Source organism: Chlorocebus sabaeus, chromosome 22 (assembly GCF_047675955.1).
Source record: "Chlorocebus sabaeus isolate Y175 chromosome 22, mChlSab1.0.hap1, whole genome shotgun sequence".
Taxonomy (NCBI): Eukaryota; Metazoa; Chordata; class Mammalia; order Primates; family Cercopithecidae; genus Chlorocebus; species Chlorocebus sabaeus.
The window spans coordinates 15,550,399-15,567,346 of NC_132925.1; the positions used below are offsets into that span (position 1 = coordinate 15,550,399).

The following is a 16,948-nucleotide window of genomic DNA, read 5'->3' on the forward strand; positions in this document are numbered from 1 at the left end:
CCAGGCTGCTTTGTTTACCTACTCAAGCCTCAGCAATGGCAGACGCCCCTCCCTCAGCCTCGCTGCCACCTTGCAGTTTGATCTCAGACTGCTATGCTAGCAATGAGCGAGGCTCCATGGGTGTGTGACCCTCCAAGCCAGGCACGGGATATAATCTCCTGGTGTGCTGTTTGTTAAGTGCATTGGAAAAGTGCAGTATTAGTGTGAGAGTGTCCCAATTTTCCAGGTACCATCTGTCATGGCTTCCCTTGGCTAGGAAAGGGAATTCCCTGACCCCTTGTACTTTCTGGGTGAGGCAATTCCTCACCCTGCTCTGTGGGCTGCACCCACTGTCCGACAAGCCCCAGTGAGATGAACCCAGTACCTCAGTTGGAAAGGAGAAATCACCCGCCTTCTGCATTGCTCACAATGGGAGCTGTAGACTGGCGCTCTTCCTATTCGGTCACCTTGGAACCTCCGTATTCATCACTTTTTAAAAAATTATATTTTAGAAGATATTTGGTATCTAATCTCCACCTTCAAGGTTGATTATTTCAATAGTTGCTTGTAGGATCTTTTGCTGCTTTTGGAGTCACTGTACTTTTAAAACAGTGGTAGATTAAGCACATCCTTTCTCCACACCGGCCCTAAATTTTTAAATAACTTTTGGTTCAGTACCATTTTTGAGACTAGTTCCTAAGCTTTTTTCAGTAACTTTCTATTGGATTTGGGTTTAAATGGTAGATTTCTTTTCCCAAAACTATATACAAAGCATATTTTTATCTTCTAGAAGATAGAAGCAATTAATAGTCTTCAAATCCACTGTAATGTTAAGAAGTAGATACTGAGTATATTTTCTCTTAAAAAGAAAAATACAACATGAGTTTCATAAAAGTTTTACTACCATCCTTAGGAAGAAGTAAATCTATATTAATGTTTAAGATATATAAAATAAACATGGTTTACTTAAACAGGTAATTCAAGATTAATTTCAAGATTAATTTGTACATCGGAGCAAAATCTGCTTAATATTTTTATTTCTAGTAGCTTTACATTTTTGCAATGAGAGAAAATTTCATCCTTCAGATGAGTAGCATTGGGAGAAAACAGGTCATTGACAATATAATCTGGATCTAATAGAAAGAACTTGGAAGAAGTGAACTATTTTAGCAGCAGAACCTCATTAAAAAATGACATGCATCTTTCATTCATCAAATTTTGTTTGGGGGGGACTCTACACAAACCTGTCAACTTTCCCAGTAAGATGAAAAAATGATCCTAATTTCCCAGTAAGAACAAAAAATGATCCTAGGTGCAAGTGTTGGCTTGGTCTTTGGTCAAGTTCCTACATTAATCAATATTTCAATGGTTACCAGGCAAATTTATGCTGAAGAAGAATGCTTAGGTTTTGAGCATCTTACAACTTTGTATCCAGCTTAAAAGATTAGAGTATCAGTCAGTCTGTGGTAGCATTTCTTTTCTATTGTTCACATACTCGGTGTTTCTTGCCCTTGGTATGCGGTGGAGCTTACTTCACTGAGCCGCTGAGGAAAAAACAGCAGTCTCTCTGAAGATAAATTCATTCTGTGGAAGCCACCTTAGAAAGTGATGGAATGTTTTGGATATTTCATGAGGGATTTTGTTTTCTTCTAATATATATTTTATTTCATGCTAATTTAGTTTTACATGTATCTTGGAAATAGCCATTTACTGGCACTTTTATTACTTTTCAATTTGTATTATTTCCCTGGTGCCACTTATTTCATATTTGACTTAATTTACCACTACATTGACTGTAAGGCCACCCCAGCATAGTCATTTACACTGTTACTGTTTTGTTGGCACATATTGTCAATATTCCTAAGCAGTTAACCTGCCAATTCTTTATATAAAACACAATAGAAATATTACACAAATATTGCTATAAGTGTACTCATACATTGTCTGTATTGAGAGAATTACAGAGAAGATTTACCAAATCCAGTTTTTTAATCACTGTTTACGAAGTAAATAAGCAATCTTTTTAGAATCTGGGGTACATGCACAGGTGTGTTATACAGGTAAATTTCATGTCATAGGGATTTGGTGTACAGATTATTTCATCACCCAGGTAATAAGCATCTTCTGATCATTAAATTTGTTTAAAAAACCCTCATATCTACTCAATAAAAAGAAGAAAACTACCAAACTAAATTAAGTGTAACATTCTAAACTCTTAATGACCAATAGTGTAATTTTTAAATTGTTCAACTAAATTTACATAAAATAATTGTTTCCTTTTTCTCTTGGTTTTTCTTCCACCTACTCTCCTACATCTCCATTCTCCATATTTCATACACTTTTTTTCTTCCCCATCTGTTCTCACTCTTTACTTCAGTCTCTTCTCTTTCACTCTCCTCTACTGCTATAATTTTCTTCCTTACTTTCCCTTCACTGCCTACTTACATAAGCATCATTATTTTGATATTCATATTTACTTCCAAGACATTGAACTATTGCATATCATGTTATGCCATTCAAGGATCATTTCACAATGTTAATTATTTCTTATTTCTTATGGATATGGATTTTGCTGCCATAACATAAAACCTCAAGGACATCTGGTGTATATTTCTTATTACAGTTCCAGTAGTAGGGAAGGTAAATCTGTAGTTAGTATTGATTTAAAAAGATATTTCTGCTAGTTGTAATTTCCTCTTCCTAGAGGTATTTTAAGATTCTCCACTACTTCCTTGTTAAATTGATTACCATATTATTAGAAAACAAGTATTTTGAACTTCTGGAACATTTACTGGTGACAAGTATGAATGTGAGAAACACAAATTTTCAAAAGTTAATGTATTTTACAAAATGCAAATATTTCATGTTTTTGATCCAGAAAATCTCTACGTATATTTATATTGATCGTTCACCTTATAATAGGGTGAAGTTAAACAACAAACACACAAAAACAAGCAACAAAAAACCCAGAACCCAGAAAACACTGTCAAAAATAACATCAAGCATCTAAGTACATCTCAGCCTCATAACTTTCTTACTGTTACCTTCTCATTTTATTAATATCAGTGTTTACATTTGTCTAGAGAAAACTTACTGATTCTATAATCTAAAAAGTATATAAAATACGTTAGTTTTTGTCAGCTAATAAATGAATGTCCACTTGCTTTACATAGTTCTACCAGAGCTTTTAGCCATCTATTTTGAACCACATTTAACTACTACTCAACATAAAAATTAATCAACAAATATTTAATAAAGTTTGCCATATATGTGTGCTATATTCTTTGTTAGTCAATAAAGTCAATATCTAAAGTGTATCTCAATATGTATTTCTCTATAAAGAGTCATATTGGGAAGAAGAAAAAATATTTAAAACAAGTGAACATGGAAAATATTTATTTTCACCTTAATATATGGCAGCCTCATAATTAAACACTTTGCTGTCAAATTAAGTTCTGTAAACAGAGTTGGCCTTAGATTATCTCTGATAATGATACTCCCTGTCCCTTTATATCGTATAGAATAAACTAATGCAACAGGAGAAAATTTAAGTTGAAACAAAGAGAAATTAAAAAATAATAGAGCCTTGGCAGTCCAGAGGCATTTTTGCCCATATATTTCCTTTGTATTTAAAACCTAATTTGATTCACATTGGGATTTTTTAAATTTAACTGAATCACTCATGAATACCATCAATGAATATCATTTTTTTCTTAGATAGAATATACCAATGGAGATCCACGAATGAACATTGATGTGGAAGTAATTTATTAAGAAGCCTTTAGCAAAAATCAGAAGGAGAGTAAGAAAATTGGGGCAAGATGCTAAAACAAGCAAAGTTCTTTAAACGACAACTTTAGTTCCATCTTGCAGGGGATTTCTGGGCTAACCGTAAATACCAACTCAGAGCTGTTTTAACAGGAAAAGAGGAGTGGGAATATTTATATGCCACAAACACCTGTCAGTCACTGAGTTACAAAAGGGAAAGGAGATGCTGGCTTTCCATGGAAGAACCGGTAAATTGTGATCAGGCGGACTTAGAGCAAGCCTTTGGTAAGAAGATGCAGTCACTGACTCTTAAGAGTGGAAGCATACCAGTACCCAGTGTGCCTGGGAATGGTAAAGGGATCAGAAGGGATATGCATGGACTACAGTGAGCTTCAGTTTTTGCAAAGGAAAGAGTAGACTCCAATTCTGTATTATATGAATCTTATTTTAGCTGCAGTACAGATATCAATGATACCTTATTAAACTAGAATAAATTTCACCTTTTTAGGTGTACATGCTGATGAATTTTGTCAATTAAATACAATCACTTTCACAACATTCATGTTATAAAACATTTCCAGCTAATTAAAGTGTATCTGACTTTTTTTTGTAGTTCTTACTTCCTCTTGCCTCCTCCACCACCACTGGGGACCACTGACCTCCTTTCTGTCCCTATGGTTCTACATTTTCTATACTTGCATATAAACCATATCATAACACTTATTCTTTTGTTTCATTTTTTAAATATTGCATAATATGTTTGATATTAATTCATGGTTTTTAATGTATAAATCTTTTGTTTCTTTTTATTGTTGAGTAATACCCTGTGGAATGAGATATCACAATTTATTTATTCACCAGTGAATGACTACAACATTGTCCATTTCGAACAGAGATCTCTGAGCATTCCATTTGTTCTCCATTGAGGTAGTGCCCCTCACAAGAGGGGCATTAGCTGTGGGGGTCTGCCTGCAGACCGTGACCTAAATGACGGATGAATAAAACGTACACTGACACACAGATATTCTGTTTTGCCAGTCGTGCAGGGTGTCTGACTGCCTACACACCAAGAGAGGTTTGTCACTGAGGCCAGTCCTGAGCAGCTTGCATGCCAAGCATTTATTCAGTGTACAGTTAACAACAGAAGCTTTGAGTAAACACACTTGTGGATAATTAACATGGTTAAGAGAGTAGTTCTCCCAATGATTAAAGCTCAGGTTTCTGGGTCTAAAGTAAATACCATTAGGGGACAATTTCCCTGGTCGACCTCCCCGCCACCCCCCAGAGGGCTATCTAGCTTAAAGGTTAGTTAATGGAGGTAGGCTTAACAGACTTAACTGTAGAAGCCTCTACTGTCCCTAGTATTTACCTTATGACCTAATGCTTTATGGTAAGAACCAGCTGCCTTCAGCCTGCTCAATTATTATAAACTATGTAACCTTTCAGCTTTCCAAAAAGGTGTGTGACTATTCCCTATAACTTTCCCTAATATTTCCCCTTAATATTTCTGCCAACATCCTGAGTGAATCCCAACACTGCCTCCTTGCTAATATTGAGTAATGTCAGGTGTTTTGATTTTAGCAAATCTGGTAACTGTGTAGTATTATCCCATTATAGCTTTAATTTGCATTTTCTGGATGACTAATGCTGCAAGACATATTTTTATGTGCCTCTTGGTCATTCACGAATATTCTTTTGTGAGTAATCTATTCAAAATCATTTGCTAATTTTTCAGAAGAAAGTACTATTTTCCATAAAAATATTAAGTTGTCTTAGCACTGTTTGTTGATATGACTATATTTGCTTTATTTATTAACTGAGAATTTGGTTAAATATAAATTCAGCCTATAAGTCTGAGTTTATTCCTGCACTTTCTAAGGTCTTTCATTGATCTGACATTACCGCTATGCACGCTGTCTTTGGTGAAGGTTACATTTTCAAACGCATTGTGTTGTTTTTGATTATTCAAAAATGGCAATTAGCATGTTTCAATTTTTTTTTCAGATATTCTATATATTTACTTTTTATCTCTTTTGCTAACAATTACTTATAGATGGAGTCCCCTTTGTGACTATGAATGAATTCATTCCACTATTAGCTCTCAATCTTTCTTCAAGGAAGGAAAGATATTATCTCCATATTTCAGAAAAGGATAAAACTTTTATGTGGAAATATCTCCAGTAAAAACATCAGCTTTATCTATTTCAAATTTAGATTTTCAGTTTTTACTTATCTGTCTTGAAGATCTATTACTAGGCTTTTTAAGATTGTCGATTCTTTTTCATGAGTTTACTCTTTCCTCATTAAGACATTTTTTTTCTCTGTGTGTTAATTCTCCTTTGAACTCAAAGTCTCTTTTGTCTGATAACAATATAGTCAATAATGTAATCCTGTTAACTTTGTATTTGTGTTTTCCGGCTTATGATTTTTTATCCTTTTACTTTATCACTATCTTTTTTATGTATTTAAATTGCTAATATTATAAACAGCATATAGATCCATCTTGCTTTTGGATTAAGACACAAAATGCACATTATTGAAGTGTACAGTTCATTTAAGTGTAAAGCAATTATTGATATTATTACATTTAACTCTACAATCATTCTTCTATATTTGTCTCACTGATTGTTATTTTTTATTTTTTGTCTCTTTCCACTTGCTTTAAGATTGGTTGAATTTACTCTAATTTTTCCATTTAATCCCCCATTGGCTTTACCACCTTGCTTGTGTGTTTGTTTAGGAGTCTTTTTTATTGGTAGATTGGCAATCAAATTAAAGTAAATCAAATTGTAACCCAGGATCCTTGGGTTTTCGATATGCACTCTGAAAAAGTAACCACTTGCAAATGTTGTAACTTGAGTTCTCATTGTTTCAAAAAGTTCTAGGAAAAAGCTCAGCCCCAGAAAAAACAAAAACTGATTGGATCCAGAGATGCCTGAGTTGTAGATAAACTCTGGCAAACATTCCTCTTTATCTTACTAAAATCTCTGCCAAGGATGAAGCTCATGGCCATTTTCTATACCTGAGACATATATAGAACCAAGATCCATGACAGCGGCTGCCCTGCCTTTACTCCAATTCTGCATATAATGACTCAGCTAATCAGCCCAATAAAAGCCCTGTTTTCACCTTTGTTCAAGGTGGCATTGCTTTGAGATCCACACCCAGTTTTCTCCTTACTTGTTGCAAGTAATAAAATCCGCATGTTAAATCCTCATTGGTTGTGGTCACTGTACTGACAAGCAATCAGAATCAATTTATAAATCCGTAGGAGGATAAAATACAGATATAAATCCACTGAAAGACATTTCATTAATATTAACTTACTCTGCACATACCCTGAATCATTTTTTGCTCATCTGCAGCTAAGACCCATCGTCTGCCTAGAGCCACAGGCAATCCCAGCACAGGCATTTGGAGGCTTTGTAGTCCTCCTCTCCTTTTTAATTCATTTTGTTTTTTCTCTTATTCTTTTGTCTCTATACTCTTCAACTTTTATGTTTTTCATTGACTAAACTAAGCTTTTCTTGAGCTCCATACGTTTGATAAAGTTGTCCTGCTGGCATGTTTTGGCCAGCTGTCATGGCTCATAGTGCAATTTAAGCCTCTGTTGCACACTATTGTAAATCCAGGTAATGAAAGCCACAAACTTCTCACAAGCACTATGAAGCTGACATCTGTCAAGATAAATACTGTGCACTCAGCAAGGAGGAGATGGTTTAGATGGCTAGCACAGTTAACCTTGATATTTGAGAATGCTTTAGATGCTTGATCAAAGTAGGGGAGTGTTGCTTAGTGGATACTATGTAAAATGTGTAGGTTAGTATTATGTCCTTAGTAAGAAGTAGTTTAAGTTTTTAAGAACATGTTTGTATTGTGCAGGAAAAGATATTGTATTTTATTATAATATTTATGCATATTATTTTAATAAAACACACATATATGAAAGTATAAGGAATATCACAATTATTTCTCCCATTAAAAGCCTAATGATGCTATTTATGGATACTTATATCTTTTTAAAATTTTTATATTGAACAACATATGCAAATTTGTCTTATTTTTCAGTAAAATTTATGTCATAAATGTTTCCACAGTCGTCATGTAAATTTAAAATCTAAATGCTAACATAAAGTTATCCCACTGCTTTCTCTTTTTGCTGACAGAGTTCAAAGAGTGCTTTTATGATGATGAATACAACAATGACAATAAGTACTAAAGTTGACAACTTTCTGCAGGTCAGACCTTGTGCTAAATGATTAATATGTATTAACTCATTTAATCATAACACCCACCCTATCAGCTTTATCATTGCATAATATCATACATATATAATATAAATATACCTACAATGATATGGCCGATATTTTATTATTATACTTTCTAAATTTTGTAGGCAATGAAGTCAAAGATTAGAGGAGTGAAATAGAATGGTCAAGTCAATAAAGCCAGTAAGAGAAATAGCTGGCACTTGAATATAGTCTTATAAACAGCTACAGAATTATTTATTGTAACATCCCACCATACCCAGCACTATGTAAGTGATAGTGTATTCGTCCATTCTTACACTGCTATAAAGAACTATTTGAGACTGGGTTGTTTATGAAGAAAACAGGTTTCATCGACTCACAGTTCCTTATGGCTGGGGAGGCCTCAGGAACCTTACAGTCATGGCAGAAGGAGAAGGGGAAGCAAGGCACAAATTTCCATGGTGGAGCAGGAGAGAGAGAGAGTGATGGGGGAGGAGCTACACTTTCAATCAACCAGCTCTCCTAAGAACTCACTCACTATCACTAACCCAAGAGCAGAGAGGAGAAAGTCTGCCCCCATGATTCAGTCACCTCCCTACAGGCCCCTCCTTCAACACTGGGAATTACAATTCCACATGAGATTTGCATGGGGACACAGAGCCAAACCAAATCAGACAAGGAAATGAAGATACATTTTTAGTCACAACTCACAGGAAGGAGATTTTCCTGCTTTTCATCCCAATACTTTGATATATGCAGAGATTACTGTAGAAACAGATGAATGCTAGTTACTACGAAAAGAAAATGGTTGATTATATAATAAAAAGACAGTCTTCAGTCATTCCCTTTGAGCGTACAGAAGAAATAATAATAATAATAAAAACCTGCTTGTACCAAGGTATAAACAAAAGCTTGGAAATAACAATTCCGAAAGAATTATATTTGCTTTCTTCACCAGACAGCAAAACACTGAAGATCAAGAGCAGACAGAAGAAACACTATTGTTATAACCATGCTTTTGTTATTATTTCTTAAGAAAGAAAATACTGAAAACTGATTTTGGAAATCACCACTTATGCTTTATAGAAGTTTTCCAAATACATATATACTAATTGAGGCACACATTAAATGTATGTGAGTCTTTTTTGTATACTTCTGCGTATACTTTTTAGATAATTACTAAATTCATATGTCTTAAAAATTCTGCTCATTTTTGTAAAGAGGTTGGGAATAAAAGAAAGACTATGCCATCAGAGTAGAAATTGAAGTGCTGTTATCTACATAGTAAAGTATCACTCTGAGAAAAAATAAGAAGTGGGGGGACAGCTAATACAGCATGGTATATTTTCTGCAAAAAGTTTAAAGAAGATGATGCAGGTATATTTGTTTAATTCCAAGTAATTTAATATTGAAATATTAACTATTGAATTTTTAAATAAAACAATACAGAAAACAAAATACATGAATTTAGTTTTCACTTTGAGACATATTTATGCTTTATATTTCTGAAAATGAAATTCAGTACAAGGATAGAAAAGTACCATGAAAAAATGTGAAAAATAAATGTAAAATTAAGCACAAATGTTAAAAAACAAATATAACTCTATTGGATTTGTAACATTGTGTTAAAGAATAAATATTTCAAGTTGCTTTAACATAGTGCCTGACTGTGTAGGGATATAACAGAATATACCTAAGAACAAAATGAATTACCAAGCCACTTTAAACTTTATTCAGTAGGTTGTTTTGTTAGCACTAATGTTGACATTGTAATTTTTAAATGACATTAAATTTATTATTTTAACCTATATTCAATATTTATAAATTTATTTAACATAGTTATCTGACAATGAATACTACGGGATAAAAAGAAAATAAATAAATCTATTGAGGAGATTGGGAAGTGGTTTTCATGGTATAAAAGTGTTGAATAAAATAAACTAATAAAACTTTATTGTGAAATTTGAATAAAATACAATAGTAATCCTAGTTTAAAGTATTTATTTTATAGATACCGAATATATATTTCAGTATATTTTTAGTATATATTTCAGTATTTTCAGTACATTTTTTGCTCTGAAATAATCTAGTCACAATTACCTCCCAGGAGCTACATGTCCACATAGCACCCAGATCTTGGTTTTAGAAATCACTCTCTGATATAATAAAAAGTGGATAATTGGAGAAATAGCTGTTTCTTTGGCTGATAATGGACAATACAAAAAGTGTAAAATGAACATAATGTTCTGATCAAACAATAATGTATTTGTAGTAAAAATCATAAGAATAAGTGTATCAGCTTGTGTGGAAAAGGGGCTTTTATCAATATAAAATATAATTTTTGTTCTTTGAATACTATACACCTTGAAATCTTCATTTGTTTTACAATACAAATAATAAATCAACCTTAATTTTGGTAATATACATTTAGTGTATCTTTCTATTACATTTATGTTTAAGTTTTTTGTATCATTTAGTTTTAAAGCCCTCTCATGTCAAAGACGTAGAGCCTTTGAGGAGGGGAAGAGGGAGTGAAATTCCAGGAGGCCGACAGTGCCTTTACATTAGTAGCTTTAGCCTGTTCATGTGCATAGTGATTTCTGGTGGGTATGAAAATATTTTATAATTTTGTTTCATGTTTATCTATCATTATTTTATTAGTTTGACTATACATGTCATTTCCTACATTTTGATATTTTGAGTTTTCTTTGCTTCATTTTGTTTCAATTTGTAAAAGTATGTATTTGTACTTTGAATTTTTAGCTGAATTTCCTCCATATATTTGATCACTTTAAACTTAAATTTTATAATAAAGCTGAAGCATGATCAGTTTTACTCACTTCAGCTAGGCATTAGTATTTATTTTGTCCTCTCTTTTTCTCAAATCTTTTTCCCATTAATAAATGAACATGTGTCCATACATCATCACACAAAAATATATTTGTTTTTACCCAGGTAGTAGTTTTTAACCAAAACACTTTTTAAAACACTCACTAGTTATTTAGAATAACTGATATATAGTGATACACACACATACACACACGCACACTAGTATTATTGCAGACTTATTCGTAGTACCAAATTCTTGAAGAACATTATACAAGTGTCAATAAGTTTAATAATTGAAAAAAAAATGAGACACCAAGGATGGAATCTTTGCTGTCAATAGTGATATGTTTTGTCCACATGTGCACATACTTAAAAGTCTCAAAATATTTCCTAAAATGAAAAAAAATATGAAAATGAATATACAAGTTCCAAGCAAGAATATGCTTAATGATTCCCTGCCCTCTATCATAAGAAACATATTTCTCCAATTTGTATTTTTGTTATTCAATATAAAGAAAAGAATGAAGTTTATTTCATTTTATAACACAGACTATACTTCTCAATGTGAAGAGTAAACTTTTTTATATTTTGGGCTGGGAAGGGTGGCTCATGCCTGTAATCCCACCACTTTGGGAGGCAGAGGTGGGAGTCAGGAGTTAGAGACCAGCCTGACCAACACAGCGATACCCCGTCTCAACTAAAAATGTAAAAATTAGCTGGGTATGGTGGCACACGCCTGTGATCCCAGCTACTTACTCAGGAGGCTGAGGCAGGAGAATAGCTTGAACCCGGGAGGTAGAGGTCACCAAGGGAGCCAAGACTGCGCCACTGCACTCCAGCATGGGCGACAAAGTGAGACCTTGTCTCAAAAAAAAAAAACAAACAAAAAAAACATATATTTGGTTAAGTGTAAAAAAAAAAAAAGCATGTTTTAAGTAGTATGGTCTGTCATAAAGCAGAGCTATGATTGAGGTGTAGTGATTGTACACATTGTGAATAATTTTCAAATAACCTGTACACTTTTTCTTTCAATCTTTATTTTTCTACTTTCCTAGGTCTTTGTCTGCAATATCTGTTTAAACCCTTGAGTAGTTTTCATTTGCCTAAGATGTGGGTTGAAGATTACAATTTACATTCCCTTTCTAGTGAAATTTTCAATGGACCTAAAATAAATTGAAGTCTTTCTAAACTTTATCACAAATTAGGAAACTTCATTTATGTTTTGACAGTACTTAACGCTAACTACAATTATGTTTCTGTCCTCCTCTATAAATTTAGACTGAGATAACATGTATCTCTACATAAATATCTTTGTAATCTAATTATTATAAGGCATTTATTCATCCTATGAATCATTATTCGTCCATTCATTATACATTATGAAAAAAATGGCCAGGCACAGTGGCTTACGCTTGTAATCCCAACACTTTGAGAGGCCAAGGCAGGCAGATAACCTGAGGTCAGGAGTTCGAGACCAGCCTGACCAAGATGGAGAAACCCCATCTCTACTAAAAATACAAAATCAGCCGGGTGTGGTGGTGCATGCCTGTAATCCCAGCTACTCAGGAGGCTGAGGAGGGAGAATCGCTTGAACCGGGGAGGCAGAGGTTGTGGTGAGCCAAAATTGTGCCACTGTACTCCAGCCTGGGCAACAAGAGTGAAACTCCATCTCAAAAAAAGAAAGAAAAAGAATGATAAATTTTATCATCACCAATAGATATGTAAGACATAATATTTAACATATTTAAATAAATATTTTTCAACATTTTAAAAATTCATGTATTTAATTATTTTAAATACTGTATCTTTAAAGAAATTATACAAATTTCAGTTATAATATTAAGATAATACTAAAAATCAATATTTTTCATAATTACATTTAAATGTAAATGTAACTAGCACACTGTTGTCACATAATTTCGTTGCCAGTCTTGTAGCGGAGTATACAAATGGTAACAATGGCAAAAATGAACCTAAATTTATCTGTTTATTCAAAACTCTCTAGATATATGCTGGAAAGATCATTCCATGAGAGTCCTGGATTTTCATCAAGGTCATAACATCAACTAATTTGAGCAATTTCCATTTACTTGAAATAAAATAAAATAAAATACACATATCTACCTTATATTTTCAAGGCTGATGAAAATACCAGCTAAGAATTAGATAAGGAGTTAGTTAATATACTATGAAATGTCTTGCAAGTGTCAGTTATTATTTGATACACTATACTGTACCTTTTCTCTCTATTCTTTCCTTCCATTCTACATTTCCTCAATGTTTTTCTGTTGTGTTAAATTTTACCCACTTAAGCTAGAAGTAAACAAAATAGTCTGGGGTTTGGTGGCTCATGCCTGTAATCCCAGCACTTTCGAAGTCTGAGGCGTATGGATCACTTTAAGGGAAGAGACCACCCGTCATATTGTCTTATGCTCAATTTCTGCCTCAAGGAAAAGGTAGGAGTTAAAGAAAAGACAGAAGTGAAATCCGTAGTCAGACAGCCCAGCACTGCCTTCCAGGTCTGGTAATTAAAGATCGACCCCTGACCTAACCGGTTAAGTTATCTGTAGATTCCAGACGTTGTACGCAAAAGCATTGTGAAAATCGTTGTCTTGTTCTGTTCTGTTCTGATTACCGGTCCATGCAGCCCCCAGTCATGTACCCGCTGCTTGCTCAATCGATCACGACCCTCTCACGCGGACCCCCTTCGAATCGTAAGCTCTTAAAGGAGACAGGAATTGCTCACTTGAGTAACTCGGTTTTTGAGACATGAGTCTCGCAGACACACCTGGCCGAACAAAGCCCTTCCTTCTTTAACTTGATGTCTGAGGGGTTTTGTCCGCAGCTCCTCCTACTACAACTTGAGGTCAGGAGTTTGAGACCAGCCTGGCCATCATGGTGAAACTCTGTCTCTACTTGAAAAAATACAAAACGTAGCTGGGCATGGTGGCAGGCACCTGTAATCCCAGCTACCTGGGAGGCTGAGGCAGGAGAATCACTTGAACCCGGGAGGCGGAGGTTGCAGTGAGCTGAGATTATGCCACTGCACTCCAGCCTGGGCAACGAGAGCCAGACACTGAAAAAAAAAAAAAAAAAATTTCTACCTACATGTAAACCAAAAACAAAAAATCAGTGCCAGGGACTTGGTGGTGGTGGTGGTGATGTTTTTTTCTCTAGTAATAGACACAGTGCTTGATTAACAGTAACTTCTTAATTAATACTGTATTTGACTAGAAACCAATAGGCCTGTATAGGCCTTGTTTATAGTGAAATTGACTTTGCAAAAAAATATTATTAATGAGAAAAATTACATTAGTAAGCTAAGCTACCACAACCACCATTTTGCCTTTCCCTTGATTAATCCTAGGCTACTGGGCCAAGCCAACTTTGGAAGTCATTCAGACTATAGTTTAAACGAGAATAGGCCTTGCCCAAAACTCCACAGCTTTTGTAAAGCTAATGGGAGGGCATCAGGCTGGGGAGAGGAGAGGAAACGGAACGCTGCTAAGGCGCAGACAAAGACAATTGTCAGGCATTATTCTGGAGGGTTATAAGATGTGCTACTTCCCCAATTGCTCTTGGAAAATCTTTTCAGGTTTTTGCATGTCTGCCAGGGCTCCACTTTGAAGGCTCCACCCGGACCTGCCAACTTAGCTCCTATGTCCCCACCCAGAAGAGATTCAGCTCACAGGAAGACAGTTCCCATCCTCCATGATTTTATCTCCAGCCCAATCAATCAGCAGCAAACAGCTGGTCACTGCCACCCCTTCCCCCAAACTGCCTTTAAAAATCCTCCAACCTATAAGCTTTGCTTGAAATGATCTGAGTAACAACGCCAATCTCCCACATGACGTGGCTGGCCTAGTGTCTATAAAACTCTTTCTTTACTAAGATGCTGTGGTCTCTTTTTATGCAACGGGCAGGAAGAACCTTTTGGGCAGTTACAATAGTCCACATTTCTATGCAGGGTGTTAAAAATCAGCATTCAAAAACACAAACGACTTAATCAACCTATAATGAACACTTATTGTGTGTCATAAATTATTCTAAGCCTTTGGTACTGATGGTAAGTAGTAGAGTCAAGATTCAAACAAGCAATTTGATTCAGAACCAGTTCTTTTTGTTTGTTTGTTCGTTTCAAGTTTTAATCAAAGCTTTTATGTACGATTACTTCCTGCATCTTCTCAATTGTTTCTTCCTTGTATTTGCCCTTTTCCTTTCCTACTTGGTGAGATTTGGCTTTCCGTTCAAGGATCTTTTTGCAGTCTTTGTCCAGTATTAGCCTAGTGATAACCACCTTGCTGGGGTGAATGCCTACCTGGACAGTTGTGCCATTAGCCTTTTCCCGCTGCACCCGTTCAGTGTAGATAACATATTTCTTCCTGTAAACCTGGACTACGTTGCCAATTTGCTGACCTTTATAGTGTCCTCGTATAACCTGAACTTCATCATCCTTTCGGATGGGCGTCGATCGCACGTTGTACTTCTGTCTCAGCTCTTTGGAAAGAAGGGAAAACATAATCTTCCTGCGAATGTGGGAAGGTGCATTGAAATGCCTTTTGTGATTCTTGCTTCGGTTGGAAGTCACAAAGGGATTAAACTTCATTTTGTCCGCACCTGCTTCGGTGATGGCTGCAAAAGGGAAGAGAGCTCAGAATCAGTTCTTAACCACTGCACAGTGCTGCTCTCTAATCTTAATTAATGGAGTGAAAATACATTTTATGGAACCACACTAATCTATGAAAATAGCCTGCCTAATTGATAAATTTTTATCTAAATTCTAAAGAAAACAAGAAGACAAAGATGAATATAGGTTTTGCAAATCACCTGTGGGTTTGTGAGGGTAAGTTCTACAAAGCATAGGGACAACAGACACATTTATTTAAAGACAAGGTGGGTTACAGTAGGTAGCTAGGAAGGCATGAGCAGGGCAGGAGAGGGCTTCCCCCACCACCCAGAATGTCAGACGAGCATCAGTTGATGGTCAGGCAGCTGTTAACTGTTTCTCTAAAATAATCATTGGTCACAGTCAGTGCCAGAGAACGGCAGTCTCCCTGTCAATAGGAAAAAACCTGAAAGTGTTGATCAGCAGCTTCCTATTGGGAAGCTCAGCAGTTGAGCAGTTGAGCAAGAAGCAAAATGGCAGAGTTTAACTGGTGTATGACCTCCGGGGGACATTCAGCTGATGAGGGAACTCCTCAGGTGAGCATGAGTACAACTCCAACAGGTACACTGTGCATCCTCCCCTCTCCAGTGCTAGGCAGGCACTGCACGTGCAGGAAGCCCTCCCCCATGGAAGAATCAGGGAAAATGTAGCGCAAGACCCCGGAAGCATGCCAGTGTATAAAACCCCAAGTCAAAGGGTCAAACTGTGCACTCCATCTCTCAGGTTGGCCACTTGGCCCTCTTCTAACTGTACTTTCCTTCCTTTCACTCCTGCTCTAACGCTTTTTAATAAACCTTCACTCACTCCTGCTCTAAAACTTGCTTCAGTCTCTCCTTCTCCCTTATGTCCTTCAAATTCTTTCTTCTGAGGAGGCAAGAATGAGGTTGCTGCAGACCTGCTGGTAACATATTTCGGTGCCATGTAACTCTAATACTTTCCACTGCTACCAGATGTATATTAATGATGGAGGAAGACTGATGCAGAATTTAGAAAAATAAACCAAGAGAGGAGCTCAACTTTGATTTAAAATGTAGTATTATCTTAAAGAAAAGAAAAATTCTGTAAACTTTCTGTGAGGAGAAAGGACTTTGGTTTAAGGATTGTCTGGAGTAAACCTTTGTGAAATCAGGCGCATTTCTTATAATCTTGGGATTTCAATTCTCACATTTATAAAATAAGAATGATAATAACTCCTTCGTTAATTATTTCTAAGGATTAATGAGTAACTGCACGTAAAATGTGTACCCACTTGGCAAAAACTAAATATGCACTAAAAATGATAGTCTTCATTAAAGAAAAAAAAAACAAACAAATTTACATTGGTGTACTGAGAGAATAAAATAGTAAATCATCCTGAAAAGAAATTCAAAATATTGTTCCAAAAACAACCAAAGCTCATTTCTTTCTTATGTAACAATTCCAAAGAGAGCTCCCTTTAAGAAAGCTCTCTGCTCTG

The 16,948-nt window shown here is 35.4% G+C and overlaps 1 protein-coding gene across 1 annotated transcript; it reads right to left on the bottom strand.

Annotated features, from left to right (window-relative positions):
* Nucleotides 1-14,970: 14,970 nt before the first annotated feature.
* On the bottom strand, nucleotides 14,971-15,432 carry LOC103228509 (large ribosomal subunit protein uL24-like). Its single transcript, XM_007986139.3, has one exon. It carries the CDS (start codon nucleotides 15,430-15,432, stop codon nucleotides 14,971-14,973), a length of 462 nt encoding a protein of 153 aa, XP_007984330.3.
* Nucleotides 15,433-16,948: the final 1,516 nt, after the last annotated feature.